The sequence below is a fragment of the Chelmon rostratus genome, chromosome 11, assembly GCF_017976325.1.
Source record: "Chelmon rostratus isolate fCheRos1 chromosome 11, fCheRos1.pri, whole genome shotgun sequence".
Classification (NCBI taxonomy): domain Eukaryota; kingdom Metazoa; phylum Chordata; class Actinopteri; order Chaetodontiformes; family Chaetodontidae; genus Chelmon; species Chelmon rostratus.
This window is the reverse complement of record NC_055668.1, coordinates 18771776-18794115: the sequence shown is the minus strand read 5'-3', so window position 1 is coordinate 18794115 and position 22340 is coordinate 18771776. Positions and strand designations below refer to the sequence as shown.

The window sequence follows — 22340 nt, the reverse complement described above, 5'->3', positions numbered from 1 at the left end:
CAGTACTGATGTCTCCGCTGAATGCTATAAAATGCTTTACACTTTTTAATTTCTATGAATAAAACAGCATTGTTTGGCTAAATGTAGTTTGTTAGCTCACCCTCATGATCCTGCACAGGATGTCCATTAACATGCTGGTTTATCCTACCTGAGCGGGCTCCGCGGAGCCGGCACAGCACCCTGGAACGAAATCCAGAGGTGTCGCTCTTGGAGCGGGACCTGGGGAGAGGCCATAGCAGAGGGAAATGCCTCATCTCTGTGTATGTGTCCCCCTCCTCTTCCATGGTTGCCTCCTCTGTTAGCCCACAGGAGAGGGGTCGCAGACTCACAGTGACTAAAAGGCAAAAAAACCCCCAACCCTCATTTGAATCTCATGAACATCAGCCTTCCTGCTTCCTCTCTTACACTCAAACTTTGCTCCTACTGCAGAGCGCAGAGCGTGTGTGTGTGCGTGTGTGTATGTATGTTCTTGTGTTTGTTAACGCCCATTGCCTCTGAAAGACAGGTTGCCTATGTAATGACTGTTTGAAATGTGAACTAACTACTAAGTGAGGACTTGTGACATGTAATAGTAGCTATGCCCATTATCTGACTGACTGCTAAACCTGTTTAGGCTAAATGTTGCAATGGCTGAACACTTTAGGATAATTGAAATACACATAGCTTGTTGCGTATGTAACTTTAGTCTAGTGTATATGCATGAATTTGCATCATGATGCCCTTTGCAGCAATTTTTGGTTTGCTTGCATTCAAAATTAAATATAATATTATATAATATTGTGGCCTATATTGTAATATTTTATATTATCTTTGATTATTGTAGTAATCCAAGTCCTTGAAATTAAAAACAACACATGAAAACACGTCCTGTCGTCAAAATAGAGTGAAGAGGAAGCACAACCATATGAAAATTAAAGCTAATCAGTTGTGAATATTAAGTCATCATAGCAAGTTCCACTGCTAAGTAAAGATTACCATCTTAATGTTGCGCAATGAGAAGGCGTCAACGCAACATCATGGAAATAGACTAAAGTGGATGCAGCTTTTGAACATTAGATGTCGCTGAATCACCACTCTGGTGTATTCAGTCTGCTTTCCGTGTGTTGACACCCAATGGTCGTCCCATACTTTATACCGAGAGGTGGTAAAAGAAGGAGCTCTCACTCTGGCCTCTTTTTTCGAGCACCAGAATTTAAATATATTTGGCAGATGATTCAGAAGTTTGATGTTTGAATGAGGCAGATTATATTCTAGGTTTGCTTGTCATGTATCATCACAACACCGCTATACGTGTTGTAATTGTGGTCACCTTATATAATAATGTGGCTCATCATGTTGCACAGTTGCTTCTTGTATGGACTGATCTGCACTACTGACTTTGCTGGCTGGTAGTTTCAGCTAGTGGACATGAACAAGGTAGTCAATTTAATATGTGTGTGTGTGTGTGTGTGTGTGTGTGTGTGTGTGTGTGTGTGTGTGTGCTCAGTTGCAAACAATGCTAATTTTATTAAACTTTAGCATATGCACACATGTAAGCATCAGACTGCTCTTGGTAAGAGATTTTGCTTTGTTTGCACTTGCACAAGGCTTATTATGAAAAATGATATACCCTACTGTCACAGGTTTCCACATACAGACAAGAATGGAGCATGCAAGGTTGAAAATTTTCTGCGAGAAAACAAGAGTGTGGTAATGATACTCCATGTCAATTTTCATTTTTAAAACAACTTGTATTTTTAGCTTTTATTTTTCTTTCTGCTTTCTCTGAAAAGTCTGGAATACATTGTGCCTGGCATGAATTCAAGCGAGTGTTTTCCGTGAGTTTAAACTACAAACAACTACTACAATTCGCTTTTTTGTAAAAACAAAAAAACACACACACAGTGATCCTCTTCATTATAGACGATCTCTGCTGCACCCTCACCAGCAGCAGCGTTGGAGCTCTGTCCTGGATCAGTGGAGATGGGCTGAGACAGAGAGGACCCGACAACACCGTGCCAAACAGCCGACGGGTGCAGCACTTACAGAAGGGAAGACTCGGGTAAGTTGACCCCCGACGCTGAATAATATTAGTTAATACTAATAAACGCGTTGTTTTTGTTTCTTACAGCTAAAGTTGCCAATTATATTTTACGAGTCTGACTAATTACGAGTCGACAGTGTTAGCTAGGTTAGGTTATCGTGTATGACTAACGCTAAACTTCTTTGCCACAACGTCGGATAAAACTAGCAAGTGAAGCGCTCCTGTTTGTAGCAGGCCCAAAAATACAGGATTTCTTTAGGTGGAAATTTCATATAAAGTCAGCGAGATGTATTTTAAATATGTAAGTCTGTGGTGTAAAGTAGTTGCTAATAGCAGGCTAACCTGAGCCATGTCTCCCAGTTAAGTTCAGGCCAGCGAGCCAGAGTCGCAGATGCTGCTAACACAGTAACAGTTGTGGTAATCTGACGTGCCTAACGTTAGCTAACGCTAGCTGTTTGTGTTTGTAACGTAAAGTGTTATTTTCACGTTAGCCTGCGTGGCATTTGGATGCTCGTTGGCTAACTAAGGCGTTTGTTCTAGTAACTCGGGACTTAATCAGTGTTACCAGTTGGCATTACCTAGTGAGCATCTTCGTTGTGTCCTGTTCTGGAGGCACATGAACCCACGATAGCATTCAGCTGGGGGCAGACAGGACCCTGTCTGACCGGGTAAATGTGAAGGCCAAAGCCTGTCAAACCTGTCGGCCTTTTGTGCTGCTTTCAGAGCCAGACTTTGACCAGAAATTACTCTTTTCAACTGAACCGGAATGACCTGTCCCACCTTTGACCTGTAGGGAGCCAATTATGTCCCAGCCCTTTCCCTAGATTGCTCCTGGTCCACTAGTACTTGTACCTCAATTTTTTTTTCTCATGTCTTTCATTGGCCCTTCTGAAACCAAATGCATAACTGCTGTTGTAATGGATAATAAAATGTGAACCTCTCAACACCTAGTTTGTATGTGCATAGGTTGGTAGACAACCCAGCACAGATCTTTCTGCTCCACAGTTTGTATTTACAGCTGTTGCGTCACTTTCAATGATGCCACAGTGGTCTACGAACATGAAAGGAAAATACTGACCCTCTACTGGGCTCTCCAGCTGGTCCTTATTGTTGTTTTATGGCTTCTCCTGTGTGACCAGTTGTCTCCAATGTGAGGAGGACGAAGCCTTTCAGCAAATGTAAAGAGTAAGTTTACCAGGGAGTGTTTGACAGAGAAAGAAGCCAACTAATATCATGAAGTTTTATCCAACCATCCAGTTAGATCTTTAAACTGGCATGTGCTGCTTTCTGCTTCTTACTTTGCACATTTTCATTTATTTTGTGAGCGTATCCCTCTCACTTTCTCTTGTTCACTGTCACGCAGTCTTTTTACTGTACTGCACACATTTCACAGGAAGCCCAGCTCTGTAACCTCCCACTTGTGAGCCAAGGCAGAATGAGCGCATTTACACATGTGCACTAGTATCCTGGCAATAATCTGTGTTTGAAGTATCCTGGTTATGTGTTTGATCATGTAAATATCATGTCCTGTCTTCAGAAACCCAAATATGCTACATGGATAACTCAAATAGAAACTGGGATACTGTGCGTGTTTGTCCTCAACGCAATGCTGGATTACACAAGTACTGTAATTATTTTGTAAAAAATAACAATACATGATGATGATAGATAATCCAGTGGTAATCTATATACCAGATAAGAGTCTGGCACAGTTATGCAGATAAATAGCACTTGATTACATTTACACCTGGTATTGATATGTGTTTCCAGTGTCCACATTTAGATCTGATTTAGATCCAGTCGCTCTGTCCATCTTCTTATTCTTCCTTCCATCCTTTTGTTTGCTTGGGTGCAAGAAAAAAAGAAAAAGAAAAAAACACATCAAGATTTCAGCCATCAGTGAAGCTGATTTATGCAGCTGCTTTTATTTTAGCTGTGGTCAGTATCACCACTATCCAGAGGACAACCTGGACGCGGGAATGCAGTTAAGACTGATAGGAGAGCATCCACCTTGAGAGGTGGTTTGGTCAATTAAGTCGATGCATCTGGGGTGCATTTACACTTGCATTTTCCTGCGGTTAAGCACTTTCCAATTGCAGTCACCCAAAAAGCATTTCAATGCAAGGTGTAACAGGGCCTGAGATAAATTGTATGGTCAATTTCTTCTTTAATTACTGGCGGTAAGGTAGGAAAACAAATTGGACAGCCTGTAAGATTGCAATGACTGACGATCAAATCAAAAAAACCTGCATGATGTTGAGACCCTGTGTATATAGGGAAAATATCATTGACCAGGCTCCTCGTGTTCACCATCAATACTATATCTGGAATATGATCAAAACTGGCATACTGCATGTAAATATGCTCAGTGTGGTTAAACATGAGTGCAGAGTCCACCCAATCTGAGGAGCCTCTTCGTCTTTGCATAGGTTGTTTTAGCAGAAATTTGTTGAGTTTAAACATCCACATCATGTGAATTGGGTTAGCATTAGATATTCATATAAATAATATATAATATGTCAGCCCGATCCTATATTGCAGCTAATATAAGACAATTGCAATGTTGGTGTCTCTGAATTTGACAGATTGTAAATAACAAGGATTCAATGTGCAGAAATGTCAAAGATGTGTTTAGATGATTTTGAAAATGTCTCTCTGTTACATAGTTTGTCCATGAGAGAGCAAGGACCAAGTTTATTTTTCAACTGTTAAACCTGTAATAATAATAAAAATAACTTATTTCTTTGTTTTTTGGCTACTTATGGTCAGTTGACAGAGCAAACGTGTTAGCAAAAGTTAATTATTTATGCATCCAGCAGTTGACTGTATGGAGCAATGTTGTCATTCATTTGGATGTGGAATTTCTGGCCACCTGTCACGTGTAAGTGTAATATTCACTCTGTTTTAGCTCTTTTTTTTCATCTCCTGACGGAAGTATCTGACTCTTTAGCTGGTAATTTCACCACCATGTTCAGCAGCTAGTTGCTCACTGCATTTTTCTGCCATCTGATGCTGCGCAAGTAGTCTGCAGTGGGTTTGCTTTTTTACTGAAAACAGCAACCTGTTAGGGCCAAAAACAGGGGTATAAGAGCCATGAGAATGAATCAAAACAGTTACGTTGCCAGATAGTGAGCTGAAACTCACTATAAATCTCTGAAAAGCTGAGGGGAACGACAGATTCAGGTGATAGTTCTCTGTAGGTTCATCACTATGAGTGACCCCTTTCACATTTGCTGCATTGTAATAATAGAAATATTGATTATAGCCACTTAAAATATCCCATTATGTACAAATCTTGGTCTCAGTTTTTAAAAAGAAAATAGCTTAAATGATCTGTATTGAAAATATTTCTTAACGTTATTTGATTATCTTAAAATGATTTTTTTTTTATTGCCATCAGTTTGAAACTCTAAATATTGCCTCAGAAATCCAGTATTGGCCCTACTATAGCTAACATACCTGTTTTTTCCACATGGTCATTGACACTAAGCCACCATTTTACCTGCCTGTGTTGTTTGAATGGAAAGCCTACATGGTGTACCCGGTTGGCGGTGTTGGGCTTTTGTTCTGCACCACCTTTAATGTCTATTCTGCACAACTGAAATTCACAAGCGTGCATGCAGATGAACTTGTGCACAACACCTAATTTACATGATCGCTAAACTCGACAGAGACGCCTCTCACTCTCACATGACAATCACTGTTTGTGCAGTGTTGAGACAGTCGCCTCTGCCAGTGTTGCTCCTATCTCGTGCCTGTGTGGCAAATGGGATGACTCGGGTGGATGCAGGGGCTAACTGAGATGCTCTCATCTCAGAGTCCATGCACAACAACTGGACCTTTTGTCCCTGCTTTGCCCCCGTCCACCCACACAGTGCTCATAATGTCCTGGAGAAAGAGCGTCTTTATCTCTGCTTTCCAAAGACTCATCTCAGTCACATATTTTAGGCTCAGCCCAAAAAGACAGCAGCTTAAACAGGCTAATACGACAATATGCCTACAGTAATGCTGCGCCCACCCACACACGGTTTGACAGTTACATGCGTGCTTTCACACCCGTAGGACTAAACAGATGCACTCTAATCATTTACTTTTTTTGTTGACTTCCAGTGAGCTGTAGGTTTCAGGGATGTGTCAGACCTCAGCAGGTTAAATATCACACATTCTCTCCTGCGCAGCTCCCGTGGGCGTCTGTGTTATTTCTTTGTGTCGAACATGGCTGAGCTCGGTGGCTTTTTTTTTTTTTCGTTTTTCTTTTTCTTTTTTTAAATCGTGCTCAAGTGGGTGCTCAGCTGTGGAGGGAGGGAGGGGATAAAAGGGGCTGGCCAGAGGCTTGCCAAATCGGATGAGAGAGCAGTTGGGAGGAGATAGCACAGAAGGAGAGAGAGGAGAGGACTGCAAGAGAAGAGGGAGAAGGGAAGAAAGAGAGCAAGACAGGGTGGGTGGAGGAGGTAGAAGAGAGTGACAGTGTGTTACAAGAGAAAAAAGAGGGAGAGCGAGTGGGTGAGGCTGATATAAAAGGATAAAGGCGGGGTTGTGGTTTTTGTCACATGATCCTCTGGCAGGCTGTAGCCTAGTGAGCTCCAGGTGGTGGAGAGACCAGAGATACAGTAGATACAGAGAGAAAGAGGGAGCGGGACACACTAGCAAGGTTCACCACAAAGACAACTGAAAATCCTTACTAACTCCCTCCCTCCTCACACGTCTTTCTCCCCGCTCTTTTCTCTCTGTCCTTTAGGGATTCTTCTCGGTCCCACTTGTCCCCGCTCCTCTCCAGTCCCGGCCCCAGCAGGCCAGGGAATGTCCCGGCGGCGAGATGCCTTATGTGGACCGACAGAACCGCATCTGTGGCTTCCTGGACATAGAGGAGAACGAGAGCAGTGGCAAGTTCCTGCGTCGTTACTTCATACTGGACACGCAGCAGGGAAGCTTGGTGTGGTTCATGGACAACCCACAGGTAATTACCCCGGGCTGTGTTAGCTTAGCTTTTAGCTTTATTTTAAGGGGAAAAAAAACCTCTTGGTAACTGCACAGGCCAGTGTTCAATTTGTTGATGGTAAATTGGTCAATTTACAGGCAACTGCATGCCAGCTAATGTTAGCTATTAGTGTGGAGGATCAGCTCTCATGCAATTGCAGGCTAACTGCTGGCCACTTCTAGCTAAACTGTCTTCATTCATTATGAACACAAAGCTAAGTTCAGGCTTAATGTTTCCATTGCCAGACAGCCGTACAAGGACGGGAGAACTTGTATTATGTAATTCCAGTTGACAGCAATTAGGAAGCACATATTACAGGCACAGCAGTAGGAGTAGGTCAGGGCTAAATGTGTGTGTGTGTTTTGAATGAGCTCAGAATGAACTCATAGTTTAATTCAGAAACCTGGGTTTCATTTTTTTTTCCTTCCAGTCATCTGGACAAGTGAATGTATAAAGCACTTGACAGTTGCATTGGCCACGGTGGTCATGATTTCTTCTCTGTGACCCTTGGTGTCACAGTTTTTAAAGTGTAACCCTCCTCATGGTTTGTACATCATGCTGGCTTGGAGATGCTGTATTTGAAAGCGCGCTGTTACATGAAGTATTCATAAATCATGTAGTGCAGGAGAGATTTTAAATAATTCAGCAAGTCCCTTTCTTTTTATAGATTGAAAAAGCTTAAATTTTAATGATGTTAAATCTGGATCCCCTCGTTTCAAAAGCACAGCACAAAACCGAAATTAACTATCATGGAGTACATTCCAAGTATACTGTGTACTCTGTAATATTGACTTGCTTTACAGAAATTGACCTCACTCTCCCACCTCAGCTATGACTCCTGCCTAATTACAATGGTGAATGGTTAGCTTTAGCTTTCTGTTTTTACACATATTGTTATTTTTTCCATTGCCCCTCAGAACCTGCCTATTGGCACAGACTGTGTTGGCTCCCTCAAGCTCACCTACATCTCTAAGGTAAAAAGAAATTGCCACTGAAGCTTCTCTGACACAAACATAGTAAGATGATCTTTACATAGAATCCATTTACAGTATTTGGTTGAACTGGGATGCTAACAGTTTTGAGCTTTGTTCACCTCTAGGTCAGCGATGCCACAAAGCTGAGGCCTAAGGCAGAATTCTGCTTTGGTAAGAAAACACTGATCATCACACTCTTGCTGTGGTAGTTTACTGGTGGACTAAGACCACAGAAAAATATAAACCGAATTTAGAAATAATTCATGATTTCTTTTGGTATTGATCATATTACACAGTAACCCAACTTACATCTTGTAAAAGTGTAGAACTTAAAACATCCCTGCAGTGCTTTGCAAGCATCGTCATTACATGTTGACAAAGCTGAGTACACTTTCTATAACCTACGAGAGGAATGTTTGCTGTCCTTCTCTGCCCTCTAATCTTGGTCAAGCACTGCTCTCCACATACTTTCTCCACCATTGACCAGGCAGCTTTGTTCAGCATTGTCTGTTTAGCCAACACACAGCGATGCAGGAGGCTACAGCGTGGTTGAGTTGGCACCTGATAAGTTTTCTTGGATCATTTTTCTTTTTTTTAGATTTGATAAATTCATTGGCTCCGGAATGAGACTTTTGTCTCAACAGTCATCATTTGTATTGCACACCATAATAAATGCAGTAATACAGACTATGTTGAGGAAAAGACACCAAACAAAACATGCACACATCCAGTAACAATTGCAAAGATTTGCTAATTGAAACCTGACTTAGCTTCTCTCAGTTGAAATGCCCTTGTTTCTATCTGTCACAGCTATTTGTTTGTGGTTTCAAACTACTGACCGTGGGTCAGTGGCCGAGTTGCAGTAGAAAAGAAATGGTTTGTAAGATTTGATGTCCCACCACATTGGAAATCAGTGTTTATACTTATTCCAAACTCCCACATCCGTGAGCAGAGTGAAAAGCCTGCCGTCATAGAGAGGGAAGAGATGCCATGTCATTTAAATTTGGGAATAATGGCGTGCATTTTCCGACAGTCTCTCCTGGATGGCATTTATAGTGCTGCACTCGAGCTGGAGAGAACCACGGCTGCTTTCTCACCTCTGCACAGCTGGTCATGCACAGTGTGAAGCAGGAGTAAATGTCAGTTTCAGGAAGTTACAGAAATGGTTGGACACAGTATCCCCAATGCCACAGTGAGAGTTGTCAAGGAAGGACTTTCTGAAGCTTTTCAACTGTCTGATAGCCAGTTCTGCTGATCCTACAAGTGAACAGTTTGCAACAAACATGGTGGTATATCTTCCTGTCTTCCCACCCTGTGCAACCAAGACAGGAATGAAAAATGTTGCATAATTATGAACCATCATCAGGTTATTATGAGTAAACCTCCATTCCTTGTTATTGTTGACTACACTGTCTCCTCCTCTTCCATCCGCTTCAATAGCAGGAAACACTAGCGTGCTGACTGCCATGACTGTGTGTATCTGGCTGCGTGTGCGCACCAGTTGCCTTGTTGAGGTTTCGACAGGAAGCCGACATCCTAATCGGAATCTGATGCAGAGATGTATGATGTTATTTTTATCTGCCCCTTGTGTGCCACATGTTATGCTGATATCTATGAATCTTGGTGCTCCCCCCCTTTCCTGGATCTAGCAAAAAACAAAAAAATGGCCATCACATTTACAGATCGTTTCACAGTAAGAAGTAGAGACTTGATTGCAGTCTGTGATTGATGATGGATATGGCTCTGTGCCTTGTGCGTGGGGGTGAGAGATCAAGACTGGTGCATCTGTATGAACTTTGGTGCTTGGTTGCATTTCTTAGCAGCACACATTGTTTTATCATGTGTAACTATGAGTCACATCTGATACCCTCCTTCCATATAACTCTCCAGTGTCCAAGACACACTACCAAGCAATTTAACTCTCTCAGACATACAGTGGACACATTTGAATGGTGGATTAATTCATGGTGGTGATCTGAATGAGACCAGACAGACAGATTTATTTCCTGGGAACTGGATAAAGAGAGAGACTGTGAGTTCTTGCATGTGTCTTAAGAGTCAGACCGAAGACACAGAACAAGGAAGAATGATCTTTATTGTGCCACAGAGTTTGAGCTCTCCGTGCCTTTTACAGCTCGCCCCCACCAGATTTACCAGTCCAGCTTTAATGTAATGTATTCACATGGTGTCGAAAGGAAATAGAGGAGACACAAGGACAGTTGGAGCTGCAAATTTGAAGGATTTATGGTAGAGAGAGCGAGTGAGAGACTTCAGTTCTTTCAGCTCCTAAATCCTGATCCATAGCTAATCAGTATTGGCCCAAAAAATTCTTTGTGATTGAAAACGGGGTTTGCTCTTGCTCTTGTGTGAAAATATGCAAGGATATTTGGTGGTTGGTAGCAGTGGGCTTTTCCCCCCCCCTCTCTCTCTCCGTCATGGTTAGAAGTGGGTAGGTGGTGGCAGACTGAGGCAGCTGGATCTAGCTGGGTCATCATCCACATGGAGAGAGAGTCCTGCTGGTAGTGTGTGGGAGAGTCCCTTGGCTCAGTTGCTTTTCACTCCCAGAGAAATCTGTGGCAGAGGATGTGTTCTCCTGACACCATCATATTTTATGTACAAGGAGGCCAGAAGTCCACACCCGCTTCGTAGTACGTCTTTTACATGTAGTGCTTATTTGCATGTGATTCACACTGAACATACTGTAGTGAATCAGATGATGGAGTGTAGAGAATGTAGTCTAAGTGACTGACGAGGTCTGACTATACTTTCACTCTTTCTGCTGTTCCCACTGCTGTTTTTATGATCTATTAGTCATCAATGCTGGGATGAGGAAGTTCTTCCTGCAGGCCAATGACCAGCAGGATCTTGTGGACTGGGTCAACGCTCTCAATAAAGCCACCAAGATCACTGTGAGACAAACACACACACACACACAAGACAAACAGTCCATCCCTGATTCAGTTGTGCTAATCTGTTCTTTTTGGCTCATGTTTTATCACTTGGAGAAACTTTCATTTCTTCCTCTTCTGTAGAAATGAATGAGTGAACTGCCAAGTAACTAGATAGGAGTGAGTCAGAGCATGACTAACAGGATGCTGTATTGTTGTATTGAGTGCTGGGATAAAGGACTGTTTCCATTGTTCTCCATGAAGCCTTAACCATCCAGAGAGGAAATGGATATTAAATGTGTTAAAGGCTTGTGAAATTCTACATACATGACAGTAACATACTGTCATAACCACATAACCACGTAGACAGAAGCGATCATATTACTGGGGGATGTTTCCATCCCCCAGCTGATTTCCACAAAACGCCTGTCTGGTTTAATATTAGTGTATTTGTTGACTTACTGATTTGTGATTTTCTTCAGGTGCCAAAGTTGTCTGATGGGCAGCAGAATGCAGAGAACCAGAAGGCTTTGCCAGATGTCGTAGGGCCCAAGAAACAAGTCTCCTACAAGACAGAGATTATTGGAGGAGTCCCCATTGTCACCCAGACACAGGTAAACACACCAGTACTGCACCACATATGACATTTACATGCATGCACATTAGCACGCTGTCATTTCTTACGTTCCATGTTTAAAACTACATACTGACTTTAAGTGACAATAGTGTCTTTAATGAAAGTAAGCAAAATGTATATTATTTTGAGAAACATATTTTTAGCCATAAATGCTCTTGGGAATTTAAACAGAACTCCAACAGTCAGATATCAGAGCTGAGATTATTAATTGATTAACCATTTTAATCATCGATTACTCATTTACCAAATAAAAAAGCACCAAATTCACTACTTCCAGGTTAGTAAATGCAAGGCTTAGCTGTTTTCCTCTGTTTTTGTATCATTTTAAATTGAATGTCTTTGGGTAGAAGGCATCATCTTGGCCTCTGAGAAATTGTGATGAGCATTTTCCACTATTTTTTGGAGGTTAATAGAAGCTTTTACTATAAGCATTATGGATTTGTGTTTACATGTGAGGAAAAACATCCTTTGTGTTTAATTTTTTTTGTTTGTTTATAGTAATGAGCATGCACATATCCCGCCAAATTACTTAAAATTCTGTTAAACAGCGTTTGTGGCTGGCGTCTGTTATGGTCCTAGAAACTACAGCATGAATTAGCCGTCAGACTGTACAAAATCTGTGTTTGTCCGTGTTTTTAAGATATTGTCGCAACCTGCAGTTACATTATTTCTGGTGTCCTTTCTCACCTTTTGACCTTCAAGCATGAAGGAGGTGATGGTGCAGACAGAGCGGAGCGTGAGGCCATGCATCGCTCCCACAGCCAGCTGCCGTACTTCCTGGGCAGGCCGACTCAGGAGCACACGGTCATCAAATCAGGCTACTGCGTCAAGCAAGGAGCTGTGGTGAGTGCCTGCCGCTCTCTTGGTTCTTTGTTGGGTTGAGTTGGTTTCACTTTGCCTTCTGGTACCATCTAGAGTTCTTCAACAATAGGAAATGGGACTTAAATACAAGTCGCAGTCTTTGAAAATTCTGCATATACAGTGCAACAGCTTACTTTCCTCAAAAATCCCCTGTATTTAGCAAGCCATGCAGCACAATTTATGATTAATGACACAGTTAGAGTTAACATCAACAAAAATAAATAGCACCTTCATGTGGGAGGGAATGTAAAGTCTTATGGCGTATTGAATGAGAGATGATGAGATTTCAGCTTGATTATGGTGAGGAGTGCACAACTCTGTACTTTATAAATGCCCAGGGATAATGGACTTCCCCCTCTATATATAGACATTGTAAAACATGTGGGAACAAGCTTTTAACTAGACATAAAATGATGGTTTCATTATTGTAGCAAAGGTGACAGATCATGTTTTGACTGGAAATTGTACAAAAGATCTGGACGTCTTTTCCCCTTTTTTCCCCAGATGAGGAACTGGAAACGGAGATATTTCCTACTAGAAGAGAACTCAATGAGTTACTTCAAGTCAGATTTGGTAACTAACTTTGTTTTGTAAGTTATGTGATGTCTTTAAGGAATGTTTTTATTGACGATGCATGTGGATTGGATTCAAACCAACAGTCTGAGGCAGAGTAAGAGCAAACAGACAGTCCTGAGTTCTAACATGTTTTATCTGCAGTCTGAGGAATTCAGTGCCTTCACTTCACATGTCCGATCATGCCTTGTGCACACACGCGCACACACATACACACACATACACATACTGTCCTCAGGATAATACTCTACGTCCCGTACCCTGTCCTTGTCCGGGTCTGCCCGTATTTGACAGCTTTATCTGTCTATTTGGCTATCAACAGGCCCAAGGACACAGACTCTCTGTCTGCTGTATCAAATGGCCGGGTCGAGAAAGTTACAACCATCAGGGTTTTTAGTTTGCACTCTGCTACTTAAAGGAACAAGGCAGCCTCGTTTTTATCCAGCATTCTAGAAACAAACATTTGTAATATGCACGGAAATGGTCATATTTATCCTGTGTATTTCAGTAGTTTCCTTAACAGTTATTTCCTTGTCTTTAGGAGAAAGAGCCTCTGAGAATGATCCCACTGAAGGAAGTTCACAAAGTCCAGGAGTGCAAACAGAGGTATTTAACATGTCCCAGCTTTTTCCCATTGTACAGAAAAATGTCTTTTGTCCAGGAGGATGGTGTTTACCTTCTCTGATTTAGACGATATACATGAGATAAATATGATCTGACATGTTTTCTGCTTCTGATGTAGTGACATTATGATGAGAGATAATCTGTTTGAAGTCGTCACCACATCAAGGACATTTTACATACAGGTAGGATGGTTTCTGAGGTGAACGGAATGACACACTCAAACCTTCACCCTCCACAGTGTTCATAAACCACTTTGATTGCTCTCTCGTTTGTCTACAAACAGCCTGTTTCTCTTTCCATCGCTTTCACATTTTGATTTGGAGTCCGCACCGTCTCACTCTCCTCTCTCTGTCACTCGCTGTCCTTTTCTGTTACGTCTCCACTAGGCGGACAGCCCAGAGGAGATGCACAGCTGGATCAAGGCTGTCTCGGGGGCCATTGTCGCCCAGCGGGGGCCTGGGAGGTCTGCTGCCACAGTATGTATCTTGCACTACAGTACCGCACAATGCCACTACAGTATGGATTCAAGCCATTATATGTAGACTTAAGTCAAGACGTCAAATGCACCTGTAGAAGGGAAATGACTTCAGACTTGACTTATTCGTCCATGTGCAGAACTCAGACCTTCTGAGTGACATCTGGTGGCATGAGGAGTCAAGTCACAATGATTCACAAGACGTGTTTGTTGTTTCATGCCCTTTATTGATTGTTATTTGCAGCTTCTTTCTCTCACAAGAGCTCACACACCATCAAGCTACAGAGATGCAAAGGAAATCATTTCTACAGAGTAGCAGAAACAGTAGTTTGGCATCATGTTTCAGATGAATATACCGTCTTCATATCATTCTTATTTTAACAGTATCAACCCCAGCTGTTCAAGCTGTGGTCATGTAGTCTGTAAACAAATTGATGAAGCTAAATTCTGCTCTATGTTGTCTACACCAGTAGTTCTCAACTCCCAAGCTGGGGAGCTGATACAGAGCCTTGGGACTTTTGCTACCAAGCCACAAGGAAAAATGTGATTTGCCAAAAAATCAGATTGTTATGTAAGTTTATAAGCTATTACGAGCTGTTTTTACTGTATTTACCCTGAACGTGGCACAGCCTGTTCTGCATTTTTCACATCTCTCCTCATCACCACCCAACTGCGAAATACTGTTTTCAGGTGCTTTTAAAGTACTTTTTTGGCGATGTAATGCCTTTTATCAGACAATCAACAGCTGATAGATGACAGGAAATGAGGGGACTGAGAGAAGGGCGCTAGTATGCAATAAAGGTCCCCAGCTGGATGCGAACTGGGGACGTTGCTGTGGCTCAGTTTTGTCGCCTTAAACCCTGAGCCACCGTGTGCCCCAGTACTGATTTTTAACTAAAGTAGGTCTTCAGTATGTAAGACAGCCAGCGATGACAGACAGGCGCACACACAGACCACAAAATCAGTGTGAGTACACACTACCTGAGTGTTAGAACTGCCCACATGCATAGAGACAGGCAGCTAGACTTGGCAGGTGAGAAGTAAACCAGCTCCCCAGTCCTGACTGCAGAGGAGACAGTGTCCTCTGCCGCACTTGGTCCGTTCTGGTTAGACCGGAATCATTCTCAACACCTTTGCGCTGTCTGTCTCTCTACAGTTCCCTGTGTCTTTCTTTCTCTCTCGCTTGTTTTTTTTCTCTCACCTCTTTCTTTCCTCTCCTGTGCCTCTTCTCTCTATACTTTCCCCCCCCTTTCTTTCTGTCTTTCTCACATTCTCTCCACCTCGTCCTCTCCCTGTGGGCAGACGGCCCATCTGCTCTAATACTGCTTTGCACTGTGTTGTTGCAGATGCGGCAGGCCAGACGGCTGTCGAACCCCTGTATACAGAGGTATACGTCCCGAATCGGGGAGTGCAGCAGCACGTATGTCAGCTCGTCTAAATTCCCCCTTTTAAACTATAAGTTCATCTTTTTTAATACTGTTTTCCACTCACTGGCTGGCCCTTGGTGGTTGTAGACATTATGAGAGCAGATCAGATCTGGCGCCACATCTGATGCTCCTTTTTTTTTTTTTTTCCTAAGAACCAACCACATCCTAAGTATGGCTATGATAACAAGCACTCCTCCCTTCACGCCCTCGTCCTCGCTGCTTCCTCATCCCCTTCTCCTGCTTTTCTTTTCTTTTTTTTTTTCCTGCACTGTCACTTCAAGCTCAGCTCAAAGTTTGAGCCCATTTCATTCAGTGCGCTCAGATTGTCCCCAGGTAAACATATAAAAAAAAAAAGAAAATCTTATCTCAGGAATTTTAAGACTCGAGGTGTGCTTGATATAGCTTCTCTCGCATGTGATGTCTGTCGCCACGAGCATGGCAACTGAAATCAAGCGCACGTCAAGTCGTTCAAATGCTAAAATGTCATATTTTGCTCAGGGTATAGAATGACTAAACAGCTGGAATATGACCATCTAACCATCGGAAAGACCTGCAGTCACTGCCTCCCTCTCTCCCTTATAGCTTCACTCGCACAGCTTCCATCTGTTCTTGCCATTTTTATGTATAAAATAAAAACAGACATGACTTCATCTACAAACTGTGCACAAGCAGACACTCACTGCATGACCTAACTGACCAGCTCAGCTATGAATACCTGAAGCCTGTTTCTATCTCTGTCTTTATTACTGGGTACATGTGTCTTTCACACCTTCTGTTTCTCTTCCCTTCATGCTCTGTTATCTCTGCAGTCTGCTGCAGCTGTGTACCTGTCTTAGATGTGTGACATCCTGCTTGTCTCTCCTCCTCCCTCCTGTTCGCTGCCTGTATGTTTTTTTCTCTTTCTCATACACACGATAATACAATACTTGTTTCCATGTTGACTTCCTATACCTCTGTGCGCTACATGTTGAACATGTTAACAGCTTTGAAACAAGAACCCACTGCTGCTGAATCCACATGTCCACAGTCACAAACTGTGAGGCAAACATGCTGTTAAACTATTAATATGAGGGGTTTGTAAGAGCTAATACAGTGGTCAAGAGGCTAATGGGACATGCCCATGTTATGTGATAATCTCTATTAATCAGTAGGCAGTGAACTGAAGGCAATTTCCCAAGTCTTCAGTGTGGTAGATTATCTGACCATCTGGCCCCTAAAATTCTGCATAAACTTGATTTGGGACCTTTGGAATCAGCATAAAGCATCTTTTAATACATATGTGGCTACCACTTGAATTATTTGGGCATGTTTGTGCTACGAAACTGACTCTTAAACCTTGATCGTGATACTTTGTAGAACAAGCCTGCAAAGTCGTGGGGGGTAATCTGCTGTGTGTGTGTCAAAATACAGGATCTTGAGGTTGACACAGATATTTCTTCTTGGGGTCTTCTGATGCTTTATACCTGGGATGTTTCTCTAACCAACATTTCACCGACTGCTCAGAGGCGTCCTCGTTTTGCTTTCACCAGCTCTGCTGTGTCTTTTCTTTCTTCTCATGCTTCTGTTTTGTGTTTCAGAGATTGAAATCTGACAATGAAAAGCTGTGAATTAATGAGCAACAACCAACCACTGCTTCCTAAGGCACTCTGCTCCTCCGCTGCAACCTGTTGAGACTACCAAAACTAAAACCCGCTGACACTACTACCACTACTCCCGCAACCTCTACTACTCCTACAGCTACTCCTACTACTTCTGCTACTACCACCATCTCCACTCTCTAGCAATGCTACATTCTTCAGCACCTACAACCTTCAGTACCAACTCTGCTAAAGCTGCATCAGGCCCCACATGCTGGTGTTAATTCCAAGTCTGTAACTCACTCCGGTGCTTCTCATATAAACTACAAATGCCAAGATTTCACTTTTCTTACTGACAACCACTCGTTTTGTCTCCCACACTCTTGCTTCCTCTGTGTCCTGCTGCAGGAACACGGCAGCCGTTCCACTTTCTACCGCAGCCCCGCGGGTCCCCCCGTCCCTCGCTCGCCCATATCTGCCATGCCACCATGCTACCCAGAGTGGGGGGCTGCTGTCACGTGCGGCACACGCTCGCAGCCTGGCGTGGGACAGCGAGCACTTCATGAGCCTGCTGCCACGGCCCAGTCACAGCCACACGCCAGCACGCCTCTCCCTGCAGGAGACGCGCCTGGCAAAGTGACCTGCGAACCGCCTGCGACCACCATCAGTAACTCTGAGGAGTCACCGTGGCGACGGCGGAGCAGCTTTGAGCCCCACATGCCTGAACCGCCCCTGGACCTGGATGACGCTGACCTGCCGGTGAGCGAGGTCTGAGCCGTCGAACTAGACGTTAAAACGTGTTTATCTGGATGGAGACTTCGTAGATAAGGAGGAAACAGTGCACAACAGGTGTTTAAAAGGGCAGGCGTTGGTTTTCAAACCAAGGCTGCTGGCGGATGACATGAGTACAACATCACAAACTCACCTTTTGAGCTCCTGCGTCAGTGCCGTCAGTGTTCTAGACAAACAAGTTGGGTCACCACTGAACTGCACTCGTGTGCCAAAGACGACCCAGTCTTCACCCACACCCCTCTGCCTGCCTGCTGTCGCATTTACAATCCTGTATTTATTTACTAAGAGTTGATGTTGTCAAACAAAACTACAAATTTTACTTTTCTTGTGCTGAACTCAATGAGAGCTTTATTTTAACCTGTACAGGCACAACGATGTGTTCAGTGGTCTTGGTGGGCGAAGGACGTTTGTAAACCACTTTGTGCCAAGAAAATAAGGGAGCTTTCAAGTGCAAGCTATTTCCTCTTGTCTGAAAAGAGCATTCGAACTGAGGACTGGCTTTTCATCACCTCTCTAATCTACTTATTTAGACTGTGTGGTCTGTTCATACACTCACTATTGTAACCTGGATTTGTCTACTATTGTTGGCCAGTGTTAGGGATATGTGTCAAGCCTAGTCTGAGATCAAATCCTCACTCTAATGCAAACTAATTCAAAGATTCTGGACTGGTCTAGGACTAGATGCAGAATGTTGAAAATATTAGTGTAGGACACGGTGCATATAATAATAATAACAATAATAATAATAATAAGACCAAATGTATTACAGCAAGGATTTTTTTTAACAGTTGCCAAACCTTTGACTTAAATTTCTCTTTATTTATGACTATATCAGAGGGTTAAGTTGCTCAATCATGTATTGACATAATCACTGTTATTAACCACAAGCTGAAGCAGCTTACATGAACATCTACAGTGAATAGTTTTTACAGTTAATCCACCTCTGGTAGTAAAGTGAGAGTTTGACTGTGCAGAAGCACATAAGAAAAACAACATTTTTAAGCTATCACGTTCCATGCATCACTTCATAACCGGAATCATCCTCTTTGTGGACCATGTTTCAGCGTACTCGACTCACTTTATGCTACTAGACGACGTGGGAAAAGGAACAACAGCGCTGCGAGTAAAGATGGGGTACAAGGAGTACACTTGTATACATTTTGTAATTCATAGTAATAAATACTTCAACAACAGGTTAGTTATAGACCTGCTTCATGTCCTGACAGACACGCAAGTTAACCAAACTTGCAGTCCATTGTTTGAAGATTATACTGTATGAACACCATGCAAACATTTTGGATCATGGTTTAACAAAAAAAAACAAAAAACATTCAAGCTCAGACACTTCAATTGCATGTTAACATTTACTGATTGCTCAGATTGTCTTTGGGTTTTTAGTTTTTCCATCTCTATGGCCACTCTGTGTGTTTGCAGAATAGAGCTGTGTGCAGCAGATTTATTTTTTTATATGCTTTTAGATGTTTCCTGATTGTGTTCCTTGTACCTGTGCTGCCAACCCAGCAGGAGGCAGCTGCCTCATGGTTTTATTTTCCAAAGCCCCACTGTAGTCCAGCTAAATAATACACACTAATCTTTTTTTAAAGTGCCTGCTTCATTTCAGCCCAACAAAGTTCAAGCTAGTTCACCCTGTTTCAGTCTGGTGTAATTGGTTTGAATTGTCTCTATTTATTATGTGGATGACTTGAAAGAAATAAACACTGAAAATGTGCTCAGGTTTCCTGATTCAGTAGTGTGCTTTATTTAGCTCCGAACAGCACAATAAGTCTGTGAAGGTATAATGAGAGCTTTAGTTTAGTCTGGAGAGAAAGAAACTTTGCTCACTTTCATCACTCATCAAGGCTCCTTCTGCCCTCTTGTGGTGAGAGAAGAAACTTCACTCCGGTTCAGGTAAATAATGCTGAAAATGTTGTGCACAAGTCATTAACGCATTAATGAAAGGATGATTTAGTTATCATAACAGGAATAAAATCCAGTGGTAAAAAACACCATGTAGACGAATGAAGCAGAGTAAAGCAACTGGAAGTACATGAAGAGCTCACAGAGTGTCACAATCAGCACTGGTCAGGAGAAGAATTTGATTTACTGTAAGTATGGACACACCAAGTTTCACCAAACCTCTGAGGTAAAACAACACGTTTCTGCCTCTTAGTTCCCTTTATTGTCCACATTTTTTCCACCCAATACATTAAAATGTGATCTGTAGATTACAAGTTTTAAACATTATCTGTAATTGACACCAGAGCACAATTTAAGTCATGATTTGGCAGATATTGACAAACCACGCATAAAAGAATCAAGTCGACGGCCGAAGCATTAAACTTTCAACCTTTAACAGCTGTGAATTAGTTTGATTTTAACTGCAACGTGCCTGAATTGATTTTTTGAATGATCATATCACAAAATGATTCCATGGAAAGTTAAAACACAGCACCATTGAATCAGAGCCCGAGAGTTGACCTTTGTCTCTGCTTACAAAATTACTCACGACCTCTAGAAATAACCAAGCCAATAAAAAAATAACTTCCTCCTTTCCAAAGACTTGTCACTATCAGTAGGAAAAATCTATTTTTCTCAGTGTGTACATGAAAGATGCTTTCAGATCCTTTGCTTAAGCAAAAGAAGCAATGCTAAGTCCTGCACTGAATATTACTCAAGTAAAAGTATTAATATCAAAATGTACAAAAAGTATCAAAAGTGTTATGAATGCAAATGTTCTCGTCTTTCTTATCAGATTCTTGATACTGATGCCTTAATGTGTAATTTTACTCTTGTTTATTTCTGTGTTATGCACTGCAGCAATGCATTTATTTCCTAAATTCATCGTATGTTTTGTAGGTTAAATCTTAGTCTTCACTTCAAACAAAAGCTTGGTAGCAAACGACATCATTTCCCTGTGAAGTACAACTAAGTACAAGTACCTCAAATTTGTACTTAAGTACATGTGTAAATGTGCTTGGTTGCATTCCACCACTGCACATACAGTCTGTATTTTCTCTGCAGCATCAATGGTTTTGTCATGTACTTACAGTACGTGTAATCTTTCATCTGCTCTTGATGAGGTGCTCGTTACACATGCAGCCTCTGGCCTCGTGCACTATGTGTGGATGGATTAACAGAGTGAGGTCATGGAGCAGCACTGAATATGTAAAGCCTCTTTAATCAGTCTGATAATGAGCTGTGTCATGTTCTGGGCTTCAGTCTTTGCATGTGCAGTCTACTGTGGATGCTATATGTGAAGATGTATGATCAACGTGTAGGAGTCTTGGATTTCCTGTATATGGAGTTTTCTTCACTCCATCTTCACATAGCTCATCTCAGCTCCTTATTGAGGGATGCGAGACTTTGGTGTGGCTTCAGGCGAGCCCCATTTGGAGTCTGAGGGCCTCCCTCACAGCCAAGACATCATTGCAGTCTGGAGGGGAGAGATCACACAGACCTCAGTGGCGTCCATCCTTGGTTAGGCGCACTGGCCTCGGTCGGAGAATGGGTGTTCCTTATAGATGAGGTTACTTTCATCTGCAGATTTTCCCACCATTTCTCGCCTACGTCCTTGTGTTCCAGAGAGTGCTGCCACATAATGGGTCTGATGGCGCTGCAACGTCTTCCTACTGCTGCATGAGTGTCATTCAGTTTTAGATCCATCAACAGTGAACATTGTTACCCATCAAAGTGACACAAAGCTCACAGAAATGCTCAGAAATGAATGCGCCCTTCAATTTAACTCAAAACAGTCGGCCTACCCTGAATTCCTGGTTACAAGTCTACATTGCACACTCTTACTGTTTCTTTGAGGGCATGTAACTGCCCTCCATCCCTTTCGGCCCCTCTCTAATTGCCCAGTGGATACAGAGGCCTGTGTTAGCCTGAGCTGCGGCATACCACAGGGGGCCTCGTCCATCCATTCCCAGGCACCAGCTCTGAGAGCTGCTCCCCCAGCCACGCCATTTAAACCATTAATATGCCCCTGTGCCCATAATCAATCACATTGTATTGAGGTGTTTTATGACACTGATTCATTGGCTCAGTGTTTACTGGACTCTTTTACAGCTCACCACAGACATCTAAAACCTGACAGAGTCATTGTTTGCCAACACTTTGACCCCTTTATACTGGAAATCTGTGACACTTCAACAAACAATCAGATTATTTGGTGGCATTTTCCAATCACAGTTAGTTTGCCGTTAAGTGTGTGGCACAAATGGTGATTGAAAGTAATGTTTCGATTACTCTTTGATTGATTTACTCTTTAACTTGGGAGGCAGTGATTAATTTTAATTGGATTTCCCATCAGATGCCGTTTGTTTCCGCGCCAGCTGGGTGCTTAGAACCCACAGAGCTGGGACAAGATCATAATAAATGGATTAATGATGTTCTCCTGCAATTTTCCAATTAGGACTAATTTGGCTGTTTATAAGGGCTACGTGAAAGCGGCGCATTAACTCCACAAATCCCAAAATCCACCCAGCTTTTTTTTTTTTCCACCACTAAAT

General features: G+C 42.4%; 1 protein-coding gene across 4 annotated transcripts; it reads left to right on the top strand.

The window, feature by feature from the left end:
- The first annotated feature begins 1913 nt into the window (after positions 1–1913).
- Positions 1914–19558, top strand: LOC121613700 (pleckstrin homology domain-containing family A member 1-like). Of its 4 annotated transcripts, none has more exons than XM_041947289.1 (13): positions 1914–2041; positions 6762–6980; positions 7919–7975; positions 8101–8146; positions 10787–10884; positions 11346–11477; positions 12203–12343; positions 12866–12934; positions 13476–13540; positions 13677–13740; positions 13945–14034; positions 15380–15453; positions 17446–17812. In XM_041947289.1, the coding sequence occupies exons 2-13, from the start codon at positions 6840–6842 to the stop codon at positions 17675–17677; spliced, it is 1209 nt and encodes a 402-aa protein (XP_041803223.1). In that variant the 5' UTR covers positions 1914–2041; positions 6762–6839; the 3' UTR covers positions 17678–17812. The 4 variants fall into 4 exon arrangements, with proteins under 4 accessions (XP_041803223.1, XP_041803221.1, XP_041803222.1 ...); XM_041947290.1 differs by lacking the exon at positions 1914–2041 and adding an exon at positions 16270–16344 and having other exon boundaries at positions 6535–6980; XM_041947287.1 differs by lacking the exon at positions 15380–15453 and having other exon boundaries at positions 17446–19558.
- Positions 19559–22340: the final 2782 nt, after the last annotated feature.

Excerpts from the sequence above, each read along its gene's own strand:
- LOC121613700 (XM_041947290.1), top strand. The coding sequence starts at position 6,840 with ATGCCTTATGTGGACCGACAGAACCGCATCTGTGGCTTCCTGGACATA. Across the intron at positions 15,454-16,269 it reads ATCGGGGAGTGCAGCAGCAC|TCTGCTGCAGCTGTGTACCT; the intron begins GTATGTCAGCTC and ends TTATCTCTGCAG. Across the intron at positions 16,345-17,445 it reads CTCCCTCCTGTTCGCTGCCT|GAACACGGCAGCCGTTCCAC; the intron begins GTATGTTTTTTT and ends GTCCTGCTGCAG.